We start from the raw sequence: 14,848 nt of genomic DNA on the forward strand, positions 1-14,848 counted from the left end.
AGCATTTGTTATTTAGCTACCTGATTGCTGAGATAAAGAGAATCTATTGTAAATTCTACATAACAAAACAGTAGAAGGATACAGGAAAAAGGAAAAGGAGAAACCATTCCAAGACTTACTCTGTAGTCACTTGATGTCACATAAAATATAGGGAGGAAGGCCAACCAGATGATGCACGTGGTGTACATGGTAAAACCAATGAACTTGGCCTCGTTGAAATTTTCTGGGCACTTCCGCGTTTTGAAGGCATACACAGTGCACAAGATGACCAGGACTACGTCGTAGGTAAGTGAGATCAACATGCTGGAATCTTTGACGTTGCATTTTAGGATGACTGTTTCCCGCTTCTCTGGAAGGGTGTGCCGCCTGGTGCCTGGAGCCTCCAGGATGAGCCACACAGACACGACCACAATCTGCACCAGTATCAGACCCAGGCAGATGAAAACCTGAGAACTCGGGCTGATGAATTTTGGCCTCTGAGCGCCATTCTTTACCCCATCGAAGATGCGGGCAATGCAGTTTGTCTTGGTCAGCAGGGCTGAGTAACAGACAGCGAAGGAGGTCCCCAGCCCCAGTCGACGCAATGCGCAGATGACTGGTGACGGCTTGGAAATGAAGAAGAACGTCATGCAGTAGGACAGGCCCACCCCAAACAACAGGATATAGCAGAGCTCCCGGCCTGATGCTTTGACCAAGGGCGTGTTGTTGTGCTTGATAAAAACAGTCACAACTACGCATGTGCACATAAAACCCAGGCAGGCGATGGTGACTGGACCAATGGCCCAGGCATCTTCCCACTTGATGTAGTCCTCAGGAAGGTCAAAGCAGCCAGACAGGTCTGCAGTGGGCCACTGCCCAAGGCCGCAATCCATACAGGTGAACTCATCAGCCAGGTATTCGTAGGGCTCGCAGGGGATGCAGATCCAGCAGCAGACATCCCCTGGCTGCATATTCTTCATTTCATTGGGTGCGCAAGGGTCGCTGCACTGGGAAGTGGGCATTGAGTTCCGGGACCAGTGGATAGAGTCAGCATCTAGTGATAAGGTTTCGGACCAATGACCAACCTTCAGGTAGGAATACTTGCCACCCACATACTGGAAGTTGAACACGTTGTATCGTCCCATGCCATCTCCAAAAGTGTCAAACTTGACAATGCTATCTACACCTTTATTTGCGATGAATGGAGCTGTGATGTGTAAGTAAAAGAAAAAGAAAAGAACACTGTTTAGGTGTCTTAAGTATGATCAGTCAATGACTTTATATCATACACTTAGCAAAACTGAAATAACAGGGAATAAGATTCCAAGGCTGAGATAATTTATCAATTACCATTGAATTTACATATTAAAAGCTACTGGAATACTCAAGCATTCATAAATTCATTCACTTAACATTCCTGAGTGCCTCCTATGTGCCAAGTGCCAGTGACAATCCTCGAGTACAATATAGTGTCTGCCTTCAAAGGAGCTGATTATGTAACTGGGGAACTGGGGAACTGGGGAACGGTGAACATGCAGTCATAGTCTATGTGGTATATAAATATTCATTTCTTGAAAAACTCCAAATAGGAATGGACAAAACTTTGGATCATATCTGTATTATTTATTGAATGCATAGAAATTAAATATTTTCATGGAAGTATATAATTAAAAAGGAAGATTTCTTTTTCTCCTTCAAAGTCAAGAAAAAATATTTTCACCATAAATGGATGGTATTTTTCTTTTAAACAGTTTAGATGATTCAGATGGAAAAAAACCACTCATCCATAATCCTTCAACTGTAGTATTTTCATATTTTGGAGGATAATGATTCTGACTACATATTTGCAAGCATCTATGGATGTGAGAGTTGGACTGTGAAGAAGGCTGAACACCGAAGAATTGATGCTTTTGAACTGTGGTGGTGGAGAAGACTCTTGAGAGTCCCTTGGACTGCAAGGAGATCCAACCAGTCCATTCTGAAGGAGATCAGCCCTGGGATTTCTTTGGAAGGAATGATGCTAAAGCTGAAACTCCAGGACTTTGGCCACCTCATGTGAAGAGTTGACTCGTTGGAAAAGACTCTGATGCTGGGAGGGATTGGGAGAAGGAGGAAAAGGGGATGACAGAGGATGAGATAGCTGAATGGCATCACAGAACTGATGGATGTGAGTTTGAGTGAGCTCCAGGAGTTGGTGATGGACAGGGAAGCCTGGCGTGCTGCTATTCATGGGGTCGCAAAGAGTCGGACACGACTGAGCGACTGAACTGACTGACTGATTTACAACATGCATGCTAAGTCACTTTAGTCATGTCTGACTCTTTGTGACCTTATGGACTATAGCCCACCAGGCTCCTCTGTCCATGGGATTCTCCAGGCAAGAATACTGAAGTGGCATTGCCATGCCTTCCTCCAAGGGATCTTCCTGACCCAAGGACTGAACCCATGTCTCCTGTGGCTCCTGCACTGCAAGCAGACTCTTTACTGCTGAGCCACTGGGGAAGCCCCATGTATAACATATTCCTATCTGTCTGTCTGTCTACACAGAACCTGAATATTCTGAAGGCACCTGCAGTATGCAGAAGCTATGTAATTGCTTTAAAGTTTGTTCCTAACTGTACAGGATTGGTACCCTCAACATTGTCTCTTATAGCTGGATGTGAGAGTTGGACTGTGAAGAAAGCTGAGCGCCGAAGAATTAATGCTTTTGAACTGTGGTGTTGGAGAAGACTCTTGAGAGTCCTTTGGACTGCAAGGAGATCCGACCAGTCCATCCTAAAGGAGATCAGTCCTGGGTGTTCATTGGAAGGACTTATGCTGAAGCTAAAACTACAATACTTTGGCCACCTGATGCGTAGAGTTGACTCATTGGAAAAGACCCTGATGCTGGGAGGGATTGTGGGCAGGAGGAGAAGGGGACGACAGAGGATGAGATGGCTGGATGGCATCACGGACTTGATGGCCATGAGTCTGAGTGAACTCCGGGAGCTGGTGATGGACAGGGAGGCCTGGTGTGTTGCGATTCATGGGGTCACAAAGAGTCGGACACGACTGGGCGACTGAACTGAACTGAACTGAAGAGCAGCAGCTGTCTAGGCGTGTCTGCTTCCGCTCTTCCAGCTGCTGCTCATCACGTCTCTTGCCGACATCTGCTGCCGTTTTTATGCCACCTTCTCTGGTTGACTCTGTGCCTACTATTTCACACTGCTGACTTCTACTCTTTCCTTAAATGTAGAGAATGTGGCTGGTGTCTCTGTGATGTGTAGACAAATTTAATTAGTTAGAGTAGGCTTGCCTGTGTGGATAAATAGACCCAGATTATTTAAGGGTTCAAATACAATGGAAGTGTATGTCTCCCTCACGGAGCAGGCTAAGGTCTTGGTCCATGGGTATCTCTCCTACACACGCTGATTCAGGAACTCGGGTCCCTTCCATCTCAAAGCTGTACCAGGTCCTAGGGCCTCCTTCCCATCAGCATCCACCCGGTGGAAGGAGAAAAAGAGTATGAAGTAGTTGCACCTGCCTCCGAAAAGTATAAACCTGGAAGTGGCACGTGTTTCTGTTCACATTTATTGACTAGAAATTAGTTACAGGGTTACACTCAACTTCAAGAATGGCTGGGATATGTGGCTTCTACGGCTCTTGTGCATAAAGGCTCTGGGAGGATGCCCAAGGATAGTGGTTACCTATGGCGAGAGATGGGAAGTGGGCAGATGCATGGCAAAGATGGGTGGGAAATTTTTACTGAATTCTTTTATATTTATATTTTTGCATTTTGAAGCATATGATTATAATACCTATTCAAAATACAATAATAAAAAAGGAAAATATACATTAACAATCAAGGAACACCAGATATTTGAGTAAACTTCCAACCTGAAAGAGAAAGACAAACAACCAGGAAAGGAAATTTGGCATCAATAGAGACAATGCAAGGAGCAAAAGATGAAAACTTTATAATAACAATGAGCTCAGAGAGATAAGGAAAGAGGCTGCATCTAGGAGACAGCTACAGTCTATTCTTAAAAAGGAACATTCAGGGAGCAAGAATGAACTTTTGGAATTGAGAGCAGAAAATAGAAATTCAGTATAAGGATTAAAAGTTAAATTTGAGAGAATTCTCAAAGTTTGACCAAAATGCTCAGAAGGAAAGTAGAAAAAAAACAAAGATTTGAGAAGATTCTATGGAATTTCAGCATTCAGTCAGATATTTTAGAAAGAAAGAGAAAATAGAAGGAGGACAGTATCAAGACAGTCAAATTATTGGACAAACTGACTTGGGAAAGGGTGACAAGAAACTATTGCTCTTTCTTATGAGCTTTGTCAAAGTCATGTAAAAAATATGTACATGTATTATTTTTATAAAAATAAATTATTAAGTTAAAAAGTATAATGAATAATTGGGCCAGGTCAGGCAGAACAGCTTGCAAAGTAAATAAATAAGGAAAATGATACTGCTGCAAATATTATCACAAGTGCTTGGTAAGTGGGTGGTAAACAGTCATTTGGTGGAATTTTTTCATATAAATTTTCCTCTTATTAAGTCTGTCTCATTAAATATGTAACAAACCCATAGTCAGCAGAAGTGCTCTGATCTGTAGTTTGGAATAAAGAGCTACCGTGTCTGTGTGTGTGTTAGTCCCTCAGTCATGTCCGACTCTTTGAGATCTGAGAGAGTCTTGCCTGGAGAACCCCATGGACTGTAGCCTGCCAGGCTCCTCTGTCCACGGGGTTCTCCAGGCAAGAATACTGGAGTGGGTTGCCATTTCCTCCTCTAGGGGATCTTCCTAACCCTGAGATTGAACTCGGATCTCTTGAGTCACCTGCAATAGCAGGTGGATTCTTTACCACTGCACCCCCTGGGAAGCCCTTGCTAGGTCGATACTAGAAGGAAAAAGAATGAAAGGGGAACCTAGAAGAAAAAGGTAAACTGTATCCATCAAATAGTCCACAAGGGAGAATCTTCCTGCACCTGAATGCTGATCCAAACACGACTGACTTGGATAGTGAGGAGGCGGGTAGGAAAACCTAGCTCTTTCTCAGGTGTTGCTGGAGTGACTTCAAGTGACAGAGCAGCGTGCAAGTATCGATCCTGTCACCTTCCTGATGCACTCAGAGTTGCTTCTGAGTCAAATGACTCACCTGGGAAATAGTTCAAGTCCAGAGATCCGTAAGTATGGTTCTCTGGAGATGAGCTGTACTGTTCTTTAGAGTGAATTTCCTATTTCTCGAGTTGAATTTCCCCAAGGGAACTAAGCATCATTCAAAATGGAAAGATAAATCACCTCTGTTGTGGTAACAGCATGAAAAAAACTAAAGGGTTTGGGGAAGAATTGGAAAGATAGCGGAGTTTTTTGGTTTTTTTTTTTTTTTCCCCCACAAAGACTAAGAATCTTTCTCCAAAATCTACTTCACTGAGCTAGTGTCTCAAAATCAGGTCTTCATGTTTCAGAGGAAACCTGATCTGGCCTCGAATCAGGCATACTAACTTCTCAGTTTAGCTCATTATCCAGTTAGTTCTGATCCCAGTTTCAAATGGACTTATTTGGGAAGTTTCATACCAAGATGACCTGCCCTCCTAGGGTCCATTTCATAGAGATGAGGCAGGTCGATACCTTACAAATACCACAGGTCAATGGCAGGAGGAAATTAAATCAGTTCTTTATTTTTTCTTCTCAGACAGAAGTCCAATGAAGGTAAGACAGTAATGTGGCTCTTAACAGGCTGTTAATAATGGGAATATAACTGCCACTGCCTGGGTTCACATCCATAAATGCTAATAAAGATTGCAAGAGCTACCAGCAGCAACATGGCTCCAATTTTACAACCAGGCCATCACTGAAATTTCCGTGAACTATTTTGATGGATTGGAATAAAGACCGAGGTGAGAAGACAGAAAATGGCTTTTCCCTTGAAAGACCTTGTTAGGGGTCAAGAGGTGAAGAAATCAAAATCCTCTGGCTGGAGCCAACAGAATCCTTACAAACATCATGCAGCAAGAAGATAGGAAAGAATAAAAATGAACTCTTGGCTACGTGTAATTAATTTACCTACTGATTAGGAACACAATTGCCGATGCATTCCCATGGTTATTTATCACCTGATAGTGGTTGCTGAGGCTCAGCACCATCTAGATGTCCGAAGTGCTGTCTCATACTGGAAAAATACTGGCTAAGTTCCTCAGGTGCAAGGGAAAGTGAGTGTTCTAAAAAAGCTATTGAAAGAACATTGCATTTTTTTAGTGTTAAGACAGTATAAAGACCTTTCCAGTTCTCCTGAGAAGTTAGCACAGCTAACACGTCTGAGGTCTCATTACACATTTTCCTGTTTCCCTATCTAGAATCTACATCTTACGGCTGAAATTTTCAGCACTGGTGGAGGCTCAGAAAGGAACAATGTTTTCCTAGACTAAGAATGAAGAGTGTGGAGGCAAGGCACAGAGAAAATAGCAGTGAGTGGAAATTAGTGAGCCCCAATTCAGGGGAAAGGCTCAGGGTCTGCTTTTGCTTGTTTTTTTTTTTTTTTTTCTTTTTTTGGTTTTAGCTGGAAGGTTCACGGTGGCCCCTGAATCTTGGTTAGGGACCATTTTTAACCTGAGCTAATATAACTACCACATCTTTTTCTACCCTCTCTTCCCCAAGTCCTGATCTCCATTACACAATCTATTGCTTTTCTCACATGCCCTATGATGAAATTTTTAAGAACTTTTAATTGAAATACATATACAGAAAAGGGGTAAAAATAAGGATTACCACAAAGTGAATACTCCTATGTAATGTTATGGATGTTAGGAAATGGAACATTGCCAGTACTCTTGTTCCTATCCCTGTCTACCCTTGCTTCTTCCCAACGGTACCATGATCATCTTTAAGTACCATGAACAATGGATTGCCTGATTTTATGTGTGATATGAATATAGTAATAAAGTATGGGTTATGTTAATTCTAATATCTTTTGCTCAAAATTAAGTTTGGTGAGATTCATTCAAGTAACATTAAGAAGCTATAGTTGGTTTACTTTTATTGATGCCTCATATTTTATTATATGGCTGTGCCACAATTTACTTTGCCAGGCTGCTGTTGACGGTCATGCCTTTTCCCCTTTCTTTTTAAAGTCTTCAGCTTATATGAATCATGCTGCGTCTTTAGCTGGTTTATCCTGGCAGTAAACCTTAAGACTAGATTTGGGTTCAAATAGTTGATTTGAGAGTTGATAGGGAAATGGAGAAATAAGACATACACAGGAATGAATCCAAAACAAGACTGTGTGCATGAGAGCCATGGGTCTCATTCTCCCTGGGGTCTTTACAGAATGGGTGTTGGGACAGAATACCAAAGCTACTCACTAGCTGGGATGGGACAGCTCTTGTTTGTCATTGGTTAATGGCTGGCCCAGGCCCCTTCAGCTGCTCTGGATGCAGACAGAGCATGGCTCTGTGGCCAGAGAAAGCTCCCTGGCAGAGGGTCACAGATGCATCTATTAGGAAGCCCTTGACTGCAGATGGTGACTGCAGCCATGAAATTAAAAGACACTTACTCCTTGGAAGAAAAGTTATGACCAACCTAGATAGCATATTCAAAAGCAGAGACATTACTTTGCCAACAAAGGTCCATCTAGTCAAGGCTATGGTTGTTCCAGTGGTCATGTTTGGATGTGAGAGTTGGACTGTGAAGAAAGCTGAGCACCGAAGAATTGATGCATTTGAACTGTGGTGTTGGAGAAGACTCTTGAGAGTCCCTTGGACTGCAAGGAGATCCAACCAGTCTATTCTGATGGAGATCAGCCCTCGGTGTTCTTTGGAAGGAATGATGCTGAAGCTGAAGTTCCAGTACTTTGGCCACCTCATGCGAAGAGTTGACTCATTGGAAAAGACTCTGATGCTGGGAGGGATTGGGAGAAGGAGGAAAAGGGGATGACAGAGGATGAGATGGCTGGATGGCATCACAGAACTGATGGATGTGAGTCTGAGTGAGCTCCAGGAGTTGGTGATGGACAGGGAAGCCTGGCGTGCTGCTATTCATGGGGTCGCAAAGAGTCGGACACGACTGAGTGACTGAACTGAACTGAACTGACTGACATGTATGAGAACAGTGAGTGCTAAGGGAATTTGGGGGAGACGCTGAGAGCATCTCCTGCGTGATGCTGTGACCTCTCCAATACATGTGTGCACTTCTGATGTGTGTATGTGTGTACAGTGTACATACGTACATGTTGACAGTAGTAAAACTACTATGTATGTGAGTTCTGGTTGCTCTACTTCTGAATGTTGCTGCTTTTGAGTTTTAGCAGTGCTGATGGAAATGGAGTGACATCTCAAATGTTGTGCCATCAGGCTACCAGTTCTTCCTCTGTGTTGGTACAGTGTCCTGTACATTTAACATTAAGAAAATCGAGTACATCTTGGAAATGTTTCCACTGTGGGTCCATCTCTTCAATAGGTCAATAGCCTCTCATTCATCTTTGCTCTCTCATCATCCAAGGCAATGCTTGGCATGCCGTATGCATTCACTGATTGTTTCCTAAACTGATGATTAGACTTAGTAGGTCAAATATCATCATTCTAGGAACTTCAAACACATACCAGAGACCAATTAAACATCAGTCTTAGGAAATGGGCCTGCACTTGTATTTTGATAGTTTCAGTTCATTTCAGTCGCTCAGTCGTGTCCGACTCTTTGCGACCCCATGAATCACAGCATGCCAGGCCTCCCTGTCCATTGCCAACTCCCAGAGTCTACCAGTTTACTGTATTATTACACAGCCATGGTTAACAGCCAGTGGTTCTCAGCCAGGAGTAATATTTCCTCCCAGAAAATATTTGACAATGTCTGGAGATATTTTGGTTGTTATGACTCAGGCTGGTGGCTACTACTGGCATCTAGTGGAGAGAGGCCTGGGGTGCTACTAACCAGTCCATAAGGCACTGATCACAAACTCACAACAAATAATTTCCCAGCCCTAACTTTCATCAGTGCCAAGACTGAGATATCCTGGTCTAAGGTAATACCTGTTTAGAGTTTTAGAAATAGTTTAATAATCTCAAACCTCTTTAAAAATGGAAAACATCCATTCCAGAGGAATTCTTTATTGGTGTTGTAAAATGGGTGTTATAATTATCTAGTCCTTTTCCTTCCTCCAGTCATTTCCAGCTTACAAAGTCCTTTCAGTGTTCTCCTTCAAAGTCCTTGCCTTTTCACATTCGTCAACAGCTTTCCTGCCCCCAGTCCCCTCTCCGCATCCTCTCACCTCTACCGCAGACCCCATTTCATACAGATCTCTGTGATTTTCCTTTTATCCATTTTGGAAAACCAGTCAGCCCGGCTGGGTGTCTCCTGGCTCTCAATCACCTTGTAGGAGAGCAGCAGTGTCTTGTGTGTCACAGGGGTGGGTGTCAGGGACCCTTTTAGAGCAGATCACAGCGAGAAGAGCTGTCGGGGGGAACAAGCAGTGGGGTCTCTGTGGGAATTTTCTTCCTTTTTAATGTGACATCTCCTGCACAAATCTAAGCACCCAAGAACACTGTGACTTTGCAACACTCACCAGAGGTGTTCAATTTTATGAAAAAAAAAAAAATTGTGAATTCTGAGGATAAATTTAATCTGTCCTCATGCTTTTAAAGGTGACTACCTCACATGAATTAAATAATTTAATCACATAGATTAAAAAAAAATGCTTCCCCAAACCAAAGTTGGATACAAGCACATGTCCATCACTTTGTTAAAAAAAAAAAAAGAAGGCATCTGTTTCCCATTGTCCTGCCCTTCAGTCACTTGGCCTTCTGGGCTCCAATTCTAAAGCTGCACGAGAGTGAAATGTGAAGTTGAAAACTGAGAAAATCCCTTTCAGAGAGGTGATAGTAAGTCAGCAGTGAAAACTGGTAAAAAAAAGAAAACGTATTTAAAATATAGTAGCAAAGCTAGTATTCTGAACATAATCATGGTTGCAAGAATACTTGATAAAATGAGTTTCCCTTTTTAAGCAAACAGTATACCATTTCAAATGAAAAGCCAAACGGCAGAAATCTTATTCAGCATTCATGGATGAACATCCACAGATAGGCAGGGCGGCTTAGCATGCGGTAACTGCGGTTTCTATGAGGGAAGCAAATTAATTTCTAGTCTCCTGCCTTATGCATGCCCGGACATGCGTTTGACACTCTGTATGGTGTGGTGCAAAGAGAATACAGGGGAAATAAATTGCTTCTCCTCCCAGTATGTGGGTCTGCTGTTACACTGTCATGCTTTTCCTAAATGACTGTAGCGGAGCAGGTCTTCACTGAGAGCGACTGCATCAATGAACTCCTGTATGTTAAGTGACCTTGTCAGAGCATCAGGCACTTTCACACTCTGTTAAAAATTCCACACCTGCATCTTCCCAAAAGGATTTCTGTTCTGCTGGAACAGAATAATTAAGGTGACAAAATTGAAAGTAATTGCTTTACATTTTCACCCCAATTTGTGCACAAAATCTATTTTGAATTATTCTAAAAATAAGAGTGCAAAGGGTATCATAAAACTATTTATTCTGTTCCTTCTTAGAAAATATTCCTAGAAATTAATCAACCTCAGGAATCGTTTTGAATCAGATGAGTCTTCCGCTCTTCCTCCAATTGTGTTAAATTAACTTACTGATAGAACTCTATCATATCCCTTATATAATTATATAATATGTTAGTATGTAATTATCAATTATATAGGGCTTCCCAGGTGGCGCAGAGGTAAAGAATCTGCCTGCCAATGCAAGAGATGCAAGAGATGTGGGTTCAATCCCCGGATCAGGAAGATCCCCCAGAGAAGGAAATGGCAACCCACTCCAGTATTCTTGCCTGGAAAATTCCATGGACAGAGGAGTCTGGTGGGCTACAGTCCACGGGGTCACAAAGAGCTGGACACGACTGAGCACACACATACATGTCAATTATATAATTAGACAGTATATACTGACATAGTACCTATAATGTATATAACATTATATATATACATACATATATATATATATATACTTATACTTCCCTGGTGGCTCAGATGGTAAAGCGTCTGTCTACAATGCGGGAGACCTGGGTTCAATCCCTGGATTGGGAAGATGCCCTGGAGAAGGAAATGGCAATCCACTCCAGTACTATTGCCTGGAAAATCTCATGGACAGAGGAGCCTGGTAGGCTACAGTCCATGGGGTCGCAGAGTCGGACACAACTGAGCGACTTCACTCACTCACTCATACTTATATAATACATAATCATTCTACTTAAGAGATGTTAGGATTCTATCACCAAGTTAATTTTGTCTATTATAAAGTCATATATATATACATCATTTTCTTGCATAAATTCCCTCATTTCCCAGATGGTGCTTTTGCTGCAAAACCAGAGGACTGGGCATTGTTAACATCAGGACTTTACCCAAAGTCATCCTTGAAATCAGTGAAAACGTGATCATATTTGCTGATAGCATCTGAGCAGATGTGTAACAATGAAGGTGGCACAAATTGTTCTTGGGACTCATCTTCTTCCTTTTTATCTTCTTTTTTTCTCAGCATGCTTTCTTGTTCCCAATACCGCAGCTTTCCACATAGCCCTAGGCAAAAGTAATTCCCATCAAAGTACTAGATTCTGTTTAGGTTACTCCTTTCAGGGCTGTTCATAGTGAAAGAGATCATACTTAGAGGACAGTGTGAAAGGTCATCAGGGATACATTATTGATGATGGAATGTGATATCTCAGTAGAGAAAGAATTTGGCGCAAAGAAGGTTTGTCCAGCTTTCCTAAAATAATGCCTTTCATGTTTTGGCCTCTGGCCTAAGAAAGAGGGATTTCTGCTCCTTAACTTTACCTCTTTTTCCATCTTATCTTTCTCCTTCATAGAAGAGAATCTGTGGATGTGATTGGCGGAGTCTGATGTTCATGGATCTTTTTTCCTGTTAGAATCACAGTGATTAAGAAAGACAGGCAGGTACTCTTCTACCTCCCAACTGATGGAGGCACCAACCTCTCAGGGCTGACCTGGACCATCTTCATGCCCATGTTTGCACATCTAGTCTGCAGAGTATGCAGACATGCTGCCATTTGTCTAGTAGCTCTGATCCTCCTCCAGGCTCTCTGTTCTTCCTGCCTGGAAGATGAGGGAAATAAAGTTCTGATATTCACTCCTCATGTAAACAGACGTTTGGATTTGTAGGCTTAGAATCTGCTCTAAAGATTCAGCTGTTTAGAGGGAGCAAACCAAAGCTTTTTTTTCCGCTTCTGGCCTTTGCCTTATATCCTACCTGTAATATCATAGCGGTATTGTAGGGCGAGGACGGTGGGAAAGAGACCAAGCCCTTGCTCATTTTTTTTAAACAAACATTGAAATTTGTTTCCTCTTGGCTATTGATCCTTATGTACTAAAACCCAGGAGGAGAAAAAGGAGAATGGGGATTTGGCACTGTTAACGACCTACTTCAAGGAACAGTAAAAAGAGGAATGAGTGGAAAAATGCTTTAATGGCAGCATTCAAATGTCTAATGTTTGTTTTCTTTCAAATTGTAGTTATAGGGCCCATGTACTTGTATTGGAGAAGGAAATGGCAACCCACTCCAGTGTTCTTGCCTGGAGAATCCCAGGGACGGCGGAGCCTGATGGGCTGCCGTCTATGGGGTCACACAGACTGAGGCGACTTAGCAGCAGCAATACTTGTATTAGAAGTAAAAGGACAGGGAGAAATTATAGAAAAAGCTGAGAGGATGAGAGGGGAGCAGTGAATACTGGCTGATCCAACTTTTTCCTGAAAGTGAATAGTGAGGACTGCTCTTACCCTAACTTTGGTTCTCATTACAATATGTATATATGAACAGCACCTCATGTGATATCTGGCACACAGGGAGTGCTAGCAATCCCAAAATGTTTTATTACAATGGATTATTATAATAGCCTCCTAGGTAACTTTCTGTATCCGGTCTCTCTCCTCTCCCCGCCCCCCCTTTATTTTAACGGTTCACACTCCTATTATAGCCTGGTGGTTCAGTGGTAAAGAGTCTGCCTGCCATTGTAGGAGATGCGGGTTCAGCCCTTGGGTCGGGGAGATCCCCTGGAGAAGGGAATGGCTACCCACTCCAGAATTCTTGCCTGGGAAATCTCATGGACAAAGCAGCCTGGCAGGCTACAGTCCATGGGGTCGCAAAAGAGTTGGACATGACTTACTGACTCAACAAAACAACAATATATAGCATACTCCTGTCTATCCATCTATCTATACAACCTTAATATTCTGAAAGCACCTACAGTATGTGGAAGCTAGGTAACTGCTTTAAAGTTTGTTCCTAACTGTACAGGGTTTAGTTTTTAGAGCATCTAATTTGTGAATCTGTTTTGAGAATCATCCAGAGATTGATGTGGTATGCAGCCTTTCCCCAAGATTTGGACTTCCAAACTTTATTCCATTTACTTCATTGAAGGACGCCTAACATCTTGTGTATTGGTGATCCTTGGGACTATACCCTCCAGAATAAAGTATCATGCTAAATTCCATAGTCCTGCAAAATCCAGTCCATCTCACTGTTTGTATCTTTCACTTTCTCCCTTCACAATGCACAAGAAGCTCCAATAATCCTCTTCCACTTTGCTGTGATGCAGCCTGCACTTTTCCACCTGCAGCTTAACTCATCCCCTTTCCTGCGCTGCATATGCCCTCTCTTTCTTGTAAATGCCTGTGAAATTGCTCACATTGACTTGCTGCCCTTTGCTGAACCACAGTTGAAAGTGTAATTCCTCTCTGAGCCTACGTCTAACATTCCTTTTCTTCGGCATTCATCGTCTTTCTCTTAGTATAAATCATCTTTGTCTCTATTTTCCATTGCTATCCTTGTTTTGAGCTCCTCAGTGGCACAAGCCAACTTTATTATCTTTCGAGACTGTAATCTGGGATCCATAGGCTAAGATCAGCCTGAGAAATAGTTTTATTTGTCCTTTATTGCATTTGTAAAAGTGTTAGTTGCTCAGTCATGTCTGACTCTTTGTGACCCCGTGGACTGTAGTTCTCCAGACTCCTCTGTCCATGGAATTCTCCAGGGAAGAATACTGGAGTGGGTTGCCATTCCATTCTCCAGGGGATCTTCCCGACCCAGGGATCGAACCCAGGTCTCCTGCATTGAGGACAGATTCTTCATTGTCTGAGCCACCAGAGTATTTGTAAAACACTTGAATTAGCTTTATTAAAATACTGAGAGGAGAGTTTAGATTTATTTTCATCTCTTGAATCACAGAAAGACCAGGTAACCCTGGGCCTTTATTGAAAAACAGCCATGGCTGATGGGAGTTGCAGTTCAAATCCATACCTGATGGGGTATTTGAACTTCTACCCCTCAAATAATGACTAATACAGAATAGGCCCTTGAAAAACGGTTTTTTCAAGCCAGGTGTAACTACCTCAACAAATACCAAGGGAGATGGAAAAATAATCCTACTATTTAGGAAGAAAATTTAAGATTTCGTTCTTTGGCCCATTTTTTGATTGGGTCGTTTATTTTTCTGGAGTTGAGCTGCATAAGTTGCTTGTATATTTTTGAGATTAGTTGTTTGTCAGTTGCTTCATTTGCTATTATTTTCTCCCATTCAGAAGGCTGTCTTTTCACCTTGCTTATATTTTCCTTTGTTGTGCAGAAGCTTTTAATTTTAATTAGATCCCATTTGTTTATTTTTGCTTTTATTTCCAGCATTCTGGGAGGTGGATCATAGAGGATCCTGCTGTGATTTATGTCTGAGAGTGTTTTGCCTATGTTCTCCTCTAGGAGTTTTATAGTTTCTGATCTTACATTTAGATCTTTAATCCATTTTGAGTTAATTTTTGTGTGCGGTGTTAGAAAATAGACATTTCTCCAAAGAAGACATACGGATGGC

At 42.2% G+C, this 14,848-nt stretch overlaps 1 protein-coding gene across 1 annotated transcript in view; it reads right to left on the reverse strand.

Moving 5' to 3' along the window:
* Positions 1-14,848, reverse strand: part of GRM3 (glutamate metabotropic receptor 3) — a 242,523-nt gene that overhangs the window by 24,430 nt on the left and 203,245 nt on the right. Inside the window, exon 4 of the mRNA XM_004007802.5 lies at positions 120-1,186. Within this exon, the coding sequence (XP_004007851.2) occupies positions 120-1,186 (1,067 nt within the window). The remainder of the gene's footprint in view (positions 1-119; positions 1,187-14,848) is intronic.

Source organism: Ovis aries, chromosome 4 (assembly GCF_016772045.2).
Source record: "Ovis aries strain OAR_USU_Benz2616 breed Rambouillet chromosome 4, ARS-UI_Ramb_v3.0, whole genome shotgun sequence".
Lineage (NCBI taxonomy): Eukaryota > Metazoa > Chordata > Mammalia > Artiodactyla > Bovidae > Ovis > Ovis aries.